This window comes from Nyctibius grandis, chromosome 3, assembly GCF_013368605.1.
Source record: "Nyctibius grandis isolate bNycGra1 chromosome 3, bNycGra1.pri, whole genome shotgun sequence".
Taxonomy (NCBI): Eukaryota; Metazoa; Chordata; class Aves; order Nyctibiiformes; family Nyctibiidae; genus Nyctibius; species Nyctibius grandis.
In genome coordinates, this window is record NC_090660.1 from 48,760,832 (window position 1) to 48,773,298 (window position 12,467).

The window sequence follows — 12,467 nt, forward strand, 5'->3', positions numbered from 1 at the left end:
AAAACAAAATTTAAAGACAGAACCTCAGACAAGCAAAATAATGATACTGTGAAAGACATACTGTCTTCTCGTTATTAGGAGCAGTGACTTTGGTTATATTTTCGGTCATTCACTGGTACTTTAACTTTTAGCAAGCTGCTTTCCCTTCTTAGGTTTCTGATCTGAAAGACTGGGACCCAGAAAATGAATGTTATAAAATAAGCTATTTGCATGAAAAAAAAAAAAAAAAAAAAAGAGTGAGCTTATATGGTTGTAAATATTTGGGGGCTTTTGGAAATCCTTCAGCTCACATATAAAGCTTCTTGGAAACAAACTTTATAATTGTGTTGTGATGCCAGAGACCAATAAAATGACCATCAATCACTAATAAAATAAAGCCAGAAGTGAATAAATATTTTCTAACGAACATGCGGCTATTGTCTGGATGAAATGTGCTTGTCTAAGAAAATTTTAGGTTTCTGTACTATAAATGATGGAATGTGTTTCTTCATAGCATGACAGTTTGTATTAAGCATCTCAGATTATCTTAATTGTTAACCTGTATTTAATCTTTTTTCCTCTGTTCCTGCAGCTTATGGAATCCATAGTGTTACCATGTCTAACACTCTTACGCAAAGTTGTATATGCTGATCCAGTTGTTCGTCTGTCCCTAGCACAGCAATCATCTTTACTGCTTTTGCTATTCAGAGGTAAAGATTCTATTTTGACTTTAATACATACGTGGGAAGAATGTGTGAAGTATGGTTAGATGTTTAACCAAAATCCTTAAGAACCTTGGATCACTTCAGAGTCTCCAATATTTAAAAGATAAATCATTGTGTGCTAGCATTGCCCATGTTGTGGCATCTGTTGAAGATGTTGCAAAATGACTGTGGAAATCAGTTGTCTTTAACCAGTGTCCTTCTATGTATTATTAAATGTCAATGTTTTCCTAACATGTTTTTAAATATCTTTATTTTATTCAGTTTCCCTGATATTCCAAAATGATCGTGCTGTTTTAACTGAAACTACAGCATTGCTTTGTCTTCTGCTGTTTGATGAAGTAGCAAGAACAGAAGTGTGGTATGAAAAAACAGTTATCTAGTGGCATATTCTCTAGTCAAAATTTAAGGTTTTAATGAAAATAAGTTTTTTTTATATGTATTCAAACAAATTATGCCCCAAACTTTTATATATCCAAAAGTTTATAAACTTTTGTATTTGTAGGCCAAACAAATTGTTTCAATATTTGTGTTGCATGCTTTATAGGTCTACATGGCATATTTTTGGAGTGTAAATGCTTCATACCTCACTGTTAATTTTAAGTTTACTTTTTCAAAAAACTTTAATTGGTCTGTAATCCATCTTTTCCATAAATGGAACTATGCAAATCAAATAGCTAGCTGTAGGGGTATTTTTTTATTAACTTAACTAGAATACTCCTATTTACTTTGGCTTTTAAGTGTTGCAGTTGTCCTTAAAACAACAGATCTCAGCTTAGGATATTTTATTATTTGAAATTTGCATATACTTCAGAAAAAATATGCTTTTAGAAGTCACACACATGAAATATACTGAAAAGATTTATAATACTTATTTTTTCTCTAATAGAAAAAAGGAAACAAACGTGCTTTAGTACATTATCTTTGATTTGATTTTTATATGCAGTACGTCTGCAACAAGTATTCTGTATGTGTGTGATCTAAGAACTATCTTAATATTGCATAGCCATGAAATGTTTATTAATAACAATTATTCATCAATGGGTTACTAAAGAGCTAGATGGAGGAAAAAATACAGCTATATCTGAATAATAAAGAAATAATAAGTGTAACTTTAGTAGAAAATTGAAGCTTAAAATAGGGAATAATAGCTATAACTTAATCTCTTGCAGGGGTGATGGTATAGCCATTAATGATACTGGCCTACCTCCATTCAGTTTACCTGTTGCTATTGTTAGAAGGTATGTGTGGGTGGATTGTTTTTTTGGTTTTTTTGGGTTTTTTTTTGTGTTGTGGGGTTGTTTTTTTTGTTTTGGGGGGTTTTTTTTACCGTTAACTTTGCTTCTTTCCATTTGCTGTACTTTGTGAAGTACGGAGGTGGGAGAATGAAGGGAAACATTTGATGTTAAATCCAAAGTTGTCTGCATTTTTAAACACGGAGTTTTTTCTCCAAGCCTTTGCTCTCTGAAAAAGAGTTTCAATAACTTTATTTGCAAATTTAAAAGCTTGCTCTAATAGAGCATTTAATAATAATTAAAAAAAGAAAAAATACCACCAAACACTTTTAAAATTTTTTTTTTTTTTCAGGTATCATCTCCCAGTCAGGATCACCGCTCATCATGTAGTTAGCCCTAATACTGTTGTGGTGCCATTGTCTTCTGACTGCTTGACTATGAAACCTGTGTCAGATATGCTTAAGATGGCTTGGAATCTGTCGTGGCACCATGGGATTGAAAACCTATTGCAACTGATAAATTATGAGAAGGAAGCAGAAATGTGAGCCATTTTATCTTGATTTTAAGTCCCAGTATATTTCAATTAAATTAGCATTCCATCAAGTTTAAATAGGTTTTCAACTTCAAACAGCAGTTCACCTTTTCTACTGGTTTGAGAATGCTATCTTTTGAAATGTAAAGGATCACATCCCAAGAGGCTGTAGATACGTTGTCACAGCTAATGTTTTACCTAAATTGCATTTATACATGAAGACTAGAGCTTGATCCAACTTTTATTGATGGTCAGACTAATGTAAAACAATTTTAAATGGGCTCTGTGGCTGTTTTTCTTGTAGTTGTGATGTTTTTAGGGAGATGCCTTTTTTCCCCTTTTATAGTTACATGACTGACTTTTTATCATCTCTTTCTTTCCTTGAGGATTTAAATTTCAAATAATTATTCTTTTTAATGGTAATACTAAGAATTATGGTAGATAATGCAGAAAGTTCCCTTTACATGCTTTGGTTAGCTCTTGATTAAGCATAATTTCTGCCTTTGAGACTATTTTATATAACGAACTCAATGCTTTACAAGCAATTTCAGTCCTATTAAACCAAGATTCTTCTATCTATATCTCTGTCCATCTTGACAATTCTTCCGTTTTTGCTTGTGTCCTTTAAGGGGTCCTACAAGTTTTATTCGTAAACAGTGTGGTTCTGAGCCGCTGGAAACTTTGCAATTGTTGATTTGAGAAATCATTTTCATTTTAAGTTCACTCAGGCAAAAACAAAGCAGTCTGTTAAAAAGAAAATATGAAAATAGTGTAGTCCGAGTGGCCAACATTTACAATAGCATAGACGAAAAGTTCATTACAAGCAATGTGAACAGCACCTTTCAAGTAACTTTTTGAGGGGTACCATTTTTCCAAAGAATCCCTACAGCTCAGGATTTAAGTGTGATGGGGTTGTTATTGTTGTTGTTTTTTTGGAGGAGGGGGGGGAAGGGGAAGGAGGAGAAAGGATTGGTTAAGAAAAAAAAATTTTTAAGGCAATTTATGGTTTATCTTCTCATTGGAATGAGAAAGTGAAGGAGTCAGCACTCACTGAAATAGTTTGTAAAGATACTGGCTGTTAATCATTTTTCTCTTATACTTTTTCAGATTTGTAGACTCACTAAAACTATCCTCAGAAGACATTCTTATACTCAAAATAACTCACAGAAACTATGGACTGCAGGATTGTCTTAACTCAATCATTCAGGCAGTATCCCACAGGGTTGTTAGGGCTGCTCTCACTAGGCTTAGTTTTTATGTTCTGAATGACAGACTTGCATTAAAATGCAGTTCTGGGTCTTGTGGAACCACTTTGAAGAGCTTTGTTTGGCAAAAAGCAATAAACAGGTAAGCATACTGACTACAGAAATCATTAAAGATTATGATGCTTAAATTGTAAATTTTCTAGTTTTAGTATTTTGAAGTTTATGGAATTGATTGTCCATGCAGCTCTGATTCTGAAATATATGTTGTTCACTCTATGTGTTGGAGGGACAACACAGTAGGGCATAAGCAACCCAGGAGGTTCCTGGAGAGCATCAGTGACAACTTCCTGATCCAGGTGACAGAGGAGCCAACGAGGAGAGGTGCTTTGGTGGACCTCATGCTCACAGACAAGCAAGGGCTCCTTAGGGATGTGAATGTGTAAGGCAGCTTTGGCTGTAGTGACCATGAGGATCCTGAGAGGAGAGAGGAGGGCAAAAAGCAAGATCACAGTGCTGCATTTCAGGAGAGCAAACTTTGACCTCCTCAAAGATCTCATTGTTAGTTTCTGATGGGATCAGGTCCTGGAGGGAAGAGAGGCCCAAGAAAGCTGGTTGATATTCAGTTATCACCGCCTCCAGGCTCAAGAGCCAAAGTCCATGTCATTGAGCAGAAAGTCAGGCAAAAAAATACCAGGAGGCCTGCATGGATGAACAAGGAGATCCTGGCAAAACTCAAACATAAAACAGAATTCTACAGAGTGTGGAAGTAGGGACAGGTAGCTTGGGAAGAATACAGAGACATTGCCCAAATGTGCAGAGGTACAGTTAGGAAAGCTGAAAGCCCACCTGGAACTGAATCTGGTGAGGGACGTCAAAGGCAATAAGAAGGGCTTCTGTAGGTACATAAGTGACTAAAGGAAGGCTAGGGAAAAAGTGAGCTTGCTGCTGAATGGGGCAGATGTCCCAGTGACATAGGACATGGAAAAGGCTGAGGTGCTGAATGCCTTCTTCACTGCAGTCCTTACTAGCAAGACCAGCCTTCAGGAATCCCAGGCCCCAGAGACCAGGGGTAAAGTCTGGAGCAAGGAAGACATACCACTGGTGGAAGAGAATCAGTTTAGGGAACATGTAAGCAAACTGGACATATGTAAATCCGTGGGCCTTGATGGGATGTACCCATGAGTGTATCCTGGCTGATGTAATTTCATGTCCACTTTGATCAATCAAGGTGATTGGGAGAGGTGCTTGAGAATGGGAAGAAACCAAATGCCTCTCCTATCTTCAAAAAGGGCAGGAAGGAGGACCCAGGGAACTACAGGCCAGTCAGCCTCACATCAATCCCTGGGAAGGTGATGGAGCAGCCAGTCCTGGAAACCGTTTCCATGCACATGAATGACAAGAAGATCGTCGGGAGTAGTCTGTATGGATTCACCAAGGGGAAGTCGTGCTTGACAAGCCTGCTGATACACTTCTACAATGAACTGACTGGCTTGGTAGATGAGGGGAGAGCAGTGGATATTGCGTACCCTGCCTTCAGGAAGGCTTTTTGATACTGCCTCTCATAAGATCTTTGTAGAGAAGCTGATGAAGTATGGGCTGGATGAGTAGACAATGAGGTGGATGGTAAATTGGCTGAATGGTGATCAGTGGTATGAAGTCCTGTTGGAAGGCAGTAAGTAGCAATATGCCCCAGGGATCAATAGTGGGTCCAATCCTGTTCAACATTTTCATTAATGATTGGGATCAAGGGGCAGAATGCACTCTCAGCAATTTAGCTCATGTTATAAAACAGGGAGCTGACAGAAACATCATGAAGTTCAACAAGGGGAAGTGCGATGTCTTGCACCTGGGGAGAAACAGCCGCAGGCACCAGTATATGCTGGGGTTCACCAAGCTGGAAAGGAGCTTTCCAGAAAAGGACCTGGGGGTCCTGGTGGACAAAAAGCTGAACATGAGCCAGCAATGTGCCTTTGCAAGCCACCTGGACATGGCCCTGAGCAACTGTCTCCAGGTGTCCCTGCATGAGCAGGGGAGTTGGACCAGGTGACCTCCAGAGGTCCCTTCCAACCTCGATTATTATGTGATTCTGTAATTTACATACACAAAATTGGCAAAAAGTAAGAATACTGTATTTAAAATAAGGGCTATTTAAAATCACAGAATCACAGAATGTTAGGGATTGGAAGGGACCTCGAAAGATCACCTAGTCCAATCCCCCTGCCGGAGCAGGATTGCCTAGACCATATCACACAGGAACGCGTCCAGGCGGGTTTTGAATGTCTCCAGAGAAGGAGACTCCACAACCTCTCTGGGCAGCCTGTTCCAGTGTTCGGTCACCCTCACCGTAAAGAAGTTTTTCCTCATATTTATGTGGAACCTCCTGTTTTCCAGCTTGCACCCATTGCCCCTTGTCCTGTCAAGGGATGTCACTGAGAAGAGCCTGGCTCCATCCTCATGACACTTGGCCTTTACATATTTATAAACATTAATGAGGTCACCCCTCAGTCTCCTCTTCTCTAAGCTAAAGAGACCCAGCTCCCTCAGCCTCTCCTCATAAGGGAGATGTTCCACCCCCTTAATCATCTTCGTGGCTCTGCGCTGGACTCTCTCTAGCAGTTCCCTGTCCTTCTTGAACTGAGGGGCCCAGAACTGAACACAATATTCCAGATGCGGCCTCACCAGGGCAGAGTAGAGGGGGAGGAGATCCTCTCTTGACCTGCTAACCACACCCCTTCTAATACACCCCAGGATGCCATTGGCCTTCTTGGCCACAAGGGCACACTGCTGGCTCATGGTCATCCTGCTGTGCACTAGGACCCCCAGGTCCCTTTCCCCTACGCTGCTCTCCAACAGGTCTGCCCCCAACTTGTACTGGTACATGGGGTTGTTCTTGCCCAGATGCAGGACTCTACACTTGCCCTTGTTATATTTCATAAAATTTCTCCCCGCCCAACTCTCCAGCCTGTCCAGGTCTCTCTGAATGGCTGCGCAGCCTTCCGTTGTGTCAGCCACTCCTCCCAGTTTTGTGTCATCAGCGAACTTGCTGACAGTGCACTCTATTCCCTCATCCAAGTCATTAATGAATATATTGAATAGAACTGGTCCCAGTACCGACCCTTGAGGGACTCCACTAGACACAGGCCTCCAACTGGACTCTGTCCCATTGACCACCACTCTCTGGCTTCTTTCCTTCAGCCAGTTCACAATCCACCTCACTACCCGATCATCCAGACCACACTTCCTCAGTTTAGCTGCAAGGATGCTGTGGGAGACCGTGTCAAACGCTTTACTGAAATCAAGATAGACCTCATCCACAGCTTTACCGTCATCTATCCACCGGGTTACGTCCTCATAAAAGGCTATCAAGTTGGTTAAGCATGACTTCCCGTTGGTGAAGCCATGCTGAGTGCCCCTAATGATCCCCCTATCCTTGATGTGCCTAGAGACAGCACCAAGGACAAGTTGTTCCATCACCTTTCCGGGGATGGAGGTGAGGCTGACCGGTCTATAGTTACCCGGGTCTTCCTTCTTGCCCTTTTTGAAGACTGGAGTGAGATTCGCTTTCCTCCAGTCCTCAGGCACCTCTCCCATTGCCCACGACTTAGCAAAGATGATGGAGAGTGGCCTAGCAATGACTTCCACTAGCTCCCTCAGCACCCGCGGGTGCATCCCATCAGGGCCCATGGATTTATGGACGTCCAGATTGCTTAATTGGTCCCTGACCCAGCCCTCATCTACCAAGACAGATTCCTCCTCTATCCTGACTTCTTCTGGGGCCTCAGCGGTCCGGGGCTCCTCAGGACAGCCTCCAGCAGTATAGACAGAGGCAAAGAAGGTATTCAGTAACTCCACCTTCTTTTTATCCTCTGTCTCCAGGGCCCCCACCTCATTCATCAGTGGGCCTACATTGCCTCTAGTGTTGGCTTTACCTGCAATGTATTTGAAGAAGCCCTTTCTGTTGTCCTTGACCTCTCTTGCAAGGTTTAATTCCATGGAGGCCTTAGCTTTCCTAGTTGCCTCCCTACATCCTCTGACAACAGACTTCTATTCCTCCCAAGTGGCCAGCCCCTCCTTCCATGATCTGTACACCCTCTTCTTCCACTTGAGTTTGCCCAGCAGTTCCCTGTTTAACCATGCAGGTCTCCTGGTACCCTTCCTTGACTTCCTACCTGTTGGGATGCTCTGATCTTGAGCTCGGAAGAAGCAGTCCTTGAATGCTAACCAACTATCTTGGGCCCCCTTACCTTCTAGTACCCTGTCCCATGGGATTTCCCCTAGCAATTGCTTGAAAAGGCCAAAGTTGGCCCTCCTGAAGTCCAGGGTTGTGATTCTGCTAGCTATTCTGTTCCTGCCACATGAGATCCTGAACTCTACCATCTCATGGTCACTACAACCAAGGCTGCCCTCAACCTTCACCTCTTCAACCAGACCCTCCTTGTTAGTGAGGATAAGATCCAGCAACGCTCCTCTCCTAGTTGGCTCATCCACCATTTGCATCAGAAAGTTATCATCAATGCACTGGAGGAACCTCCTGGACTGAGGATGGCTGGCTGAGTAGGCCTCCCAGCAAATATCAGGGTAGTTGAAATCCCCCACGACAACCAGACCCTGTAATTGAGAGACTGCTCTCAGCTGCCTGTAGAAGGCCTCATCAGCCTCCTCATCCTGATCCGGTGGCCTGTAATAGACACCCACAACAGTATCACCCCTGCCAGCCTGCCCCTTAATTCGCACCCACAAACTCTCAACTCGCTCCTGATCCGCCCCTGGACAGAACTCAATACATTCTAGCTGCTCACTCACATAAAGAGCAACTCCACCACCTCTCCTTAGTGGCCTGTCTTTCCTGAACAGGACATAGCCATCCATGACCACATTCCAGTCAAAATGCATAGGTAGCCTTTGCTATTGTTATTAATTGCTAGTATTTAATAGCTAAGTACCTTTTTTCTTTCCTGTCTGTGGCCCTGTTCAGATTTTTCTACCTTTTACTATATGCAACTCCATATTTACTATATGTAAATACACTTTTTAATATACATAAAAATTTTATATTGTAATAATACACAATAAATATATAATAGCATATAATAATTTAATATAGTCAATATTTTATGTAAAAGTATTTAAATATATGTAATTTAATATATCTATAACATAATTAATATAACTTCATATTCACTATATGTAAATATATGTAATATACATATTTAATCTATATAATTCCACATTTGCAGGTGAATTTAGTCCGGTTAGGCTGAGATCTTAAACTCTCTTTTAGTGTGCTACAAGTATAAAAGTAAATATTTTTGTTTGCATTGCAGGTTTCTGCAAGTGCTTCCAGCTTCTGCAGAGGATGAGAAACTTTTAGTAGATGTCTTAAGATTTTTAAACAAATTGCTTAGAGAGCAGAGATCAAATTTGGAGTCACACCATTTAAAGTGGATCCTGAAATCATTGCTTAAAAATGTAAGAATGTACCTAAAAAGTTAGATGTAGAGTGTAAGAAATGATGTAACTGTGAACTGGTTGGCTGGTTCGTTTCTGGTGAGTTCCTCAAGGAAAACAACTTCTCTCAACAAAAGCAAGAAATAGTAGATCTTGTGGTGTTGATGTCTGCTCCTTCGTGGTCAGTGCTATGGTTTTAGTGTTTGGGGAAGTTAACTTTGAAGAAGAGTAAGTTTAATTCTCTCCTTTACTTGTCACACAAATTGTTTCTCTAAACTCAAATGTTTGCCAAAAGCAAACAATGTCTACCTGTGTGTGCCTTGCTCTGGTGTAGTTAACTATGGTGATACGCTTGTATAGAGCCATATAACTATAGTTAGCTATGCAGAGCTCTATATGTACGTATAACTGTATATACTTATATAGTATGGTTAACTATGTAACTATACATATGTATGTGCGTGCATACATATACAGCTGTGTAAGGTGTGCTTAGCTACATAACTACATATGTATTATCTATGTAACTTAAAGGATAAGGTTCCATGCAGGTGTATTGGAACCTTCTGTTTGACAAAGAGATATAAATGAACATTTATATCTCTTTGATATAAGAACTGAAAGTTAGGACAGCAGTTTTTGCTTTCAGTATGTCTGTCACTTCAGTTTTGGTTTTCAACGGTTATAATATGTCTAAGTAAAATATTTTAATAAGCTTGAGGAAGGTATTACATAAGCATAAAGTTCATTTGCCATAGTCAAAATGCATATATAATATTAACAGTAATTTTTTTTCTCAGTTTTTCTAGACTCCTATGCTTTCTATTTGAGAGACCCATTCTATCCAGTACTGTTCATTTAAGATGTGTAAAAGTGGAAAGTATAAAAACAAATAGGAAATTAATATCATAAACCAACTTTTTCTGTATTTGTCGAAATATAATAATTCAATCTTGCTATATAAAAACAATAGTTAAATATATTAATATAAAATCTTTATATCAAATGGCTTTAAGTCTTTCAAGCAACTGAGACATATGTCATGAACTGGTATTTCTACAATGTGTTTCCTGTTTTTTGTGATTTTTTTTTTTTATTGCAGGTTATTGCTGTGAATAACTTTGACTTTTCTTTCATGCTTCAAAAAACTCTGTATCATGGCTTAATGCCAGGAAATTTTAAAGGCCTTACCAGTAGATTCTTTTATGACGTTTAGTAAATTGAAGTAATTGGTAATTATAGAAATTTTTTACTATGCTTTTTACAGAAATATTTCTTAGTAAAATGATCATGGAATTTGTCATTTATAATGTGCGTGATTCACAAGCTCTCAACAGAAAAATGGCTTTAGTGTGACTATTAACATAGGATTTAAACAATGCATTATGTGACTGTATTTTTATTCTTTTCTTTTAGGAGCCAAAATCCCTTTTGGGCCTCCTGGTGCGACCAGAATCCCAAGTGCAGGACGAAGCAGATGAAATACAGACCACTGTCAGGCAGCAACTGGATAAAGAACTCATTCGTCTTTTTAACACATTGTTATTTTGTTCCATGTCAGCGACTGACAGGTACAGTGTAAATGGATCTGTCTGTGTAATTCTGGCAGGGGACCATAATACCTACTGCTGCTGTATCTCGGTCAGAATTTGAATAGAATTACATCATGACTCAATCATTTTAAACTGTAAAAATGGAATATACTTCTCTTGAAGTGAAGATCGACATTAGATAGGCCTTTTCACAGTAAAATTAGGAAATTAACTGGGAGACTTGGAAGAATATGTACTAGTGGTCACGTTTTCAGCAAATGATAATTAAACTGATTGTGGAAGAAAATGGGCTATTTCTTTTTTACTGCTGGAAATTTGCATAAGCAAATTATAACTTAGTTGATTTCGTAGCATTTATTTATAGCAAAGTAAAACATTGAAATATTTGAAGTATCAACAAATATTTATTTTCATTGAACTCCTTTTTAGTCTAATACAGTAAATCAGTGCACATTAGTGATTATTTAGGACAGCTACTTCCAGCATGAAGTACCAACCTTTTTCTGTCAATCAATCAAACACAGAAATTAATTTCTATAAGTTTTTTTTCTCCGAGTTTCTAAGATAACATCTTCCCACACTGAGTTTCTCTGTCCAAGTGTATTCTAAGAAATACTAAAATTGCAGCTCAAGATAATATTTATTTATTTAAGTGCCACAACATAACTGTTTGTAAAGATACTTCCAAAATGTTACCTTCTTCATTCTTCCCACGAGTTATTCATTTTCAAAAAATTTTGACAGCTGGAAATGGGAGGATTATAGAAATCCTTGCTAGTTATATCTCACACTCCTGTGTTTTCCATCTACCTGAATTCTAGATTGAAGGTAATTTGCAGGAAATATTTTTAAGCTTGTCTCTTGAACCAGAACAAACATAAGCATAGCTACTAAGCTTTGCAGCTCTTCTTGTTATGTTATCCATCTTCTTCAATCTCTTACTCTTTATTTAACATGCTCCTTAATAATTAGAGATATATCTAATTTGTCCTATTTTTCTTAAGCAGCCCTGTTATAATCAGATGCAATATTACTCTTTCAGAACCTGGGTGAAGCTAATAAAATGTCCAAATTTAATTCAATGTTATTCTATGCATAAGGCAATAGTAACTAATCAAGATGCTGAGACTCATAGAGTCATAGTAAGAAGAATGAGGCATTGGCCTCTTGTAAAATGATTCATTATAATAGCTTCATATTGACAGTTGATTTTTTTTTTGTTTTTTTACAATTAAACCAGAGAGGGCTTGGAACTTGCTGGCTCTTTCAGAACTGAGCTGGCTCTGAAGCTGCTACAATGTTTAAGGCTAACAGATGCATCGCATTTTTACGGACTTCCTTCACTGGAGAGAACATTACGGGGAATGGTTCATGTTACTGCACTTCCAGACTGGAGTACCTACTCTGCTGCAGTTGAACCTGTCACAATTTGTAAGAAATATTTAACAGGTCTTCTTGAGGTAAGTAGCTTACGTTACAACATAGCTTTTGGTTTGAATGCTTATAAAGAACTGTGTAACTAATGACACTGTAATTTTTAGGATGTACTTCTAGTGAATATCATCACTAGGAATAGGTGTGGGAAAGATGCTTTTTTCTTCTGCTTAAATAGCAAAAATTTGAAGACTAGATTGAGTGATGTGTATCTGTACTTATGATGGTAGCTTGTATTGTGCCTTCATCCACTATTTAAGAAGTAATATAAAGGGACTATAGTTTAAGCAAGATGAAAAATAGACGTGGTGTGGTGTTGTGGTGTTTTGGTTATTTAAAAAAAAAAACAAACTCTAAGA

The 12,467-nt window shown here is 39.0% G+C and overlaps 1 protein-coding gene across 1 annotated transcript in view; it reads left to right on the plus strand.

Annotated features, from left to right (window-relative positions):
- RTTN (rotatin) overlaps window positions 1-12,467 on the plus strand; it is a 92,834-nt gene that overhangs the window by 32,801 nt on the left and 47,566 nt on the right. The window contains exons 21-28 of the mRNA XM_068396472.1: window positions 572-689; window positions 966-1,062; window positions 1,874-1,942; window positions 2,289-2,477; window positions 3,576-3,815; window positions 8,998-9,142; window positions 10,538-10,692; window positions 11,915-12,134. Of these exons, the coding sequence (XP_068252573.1) occupies window positions 572-689; window positions 966-1,062; window positions 1,874-1,942; window positions 2,289-2,477; window positions 3,576-3,815; window positions 8,998-9,142; window positions 10,538-10,692; window positions 11,915-12,134 (1,233 nt within the window). The remainder of the gene's footprint in view (window positions 1-571; window positions 690-965; window positions 1,063-1,873; window positions 1,943-2,288; window positions 2,478-3,575; window positions 3,816-8,997; window positions 9,143-10,537; window positions 10,693-11,914; window positions 12,135-12,467) is intronic.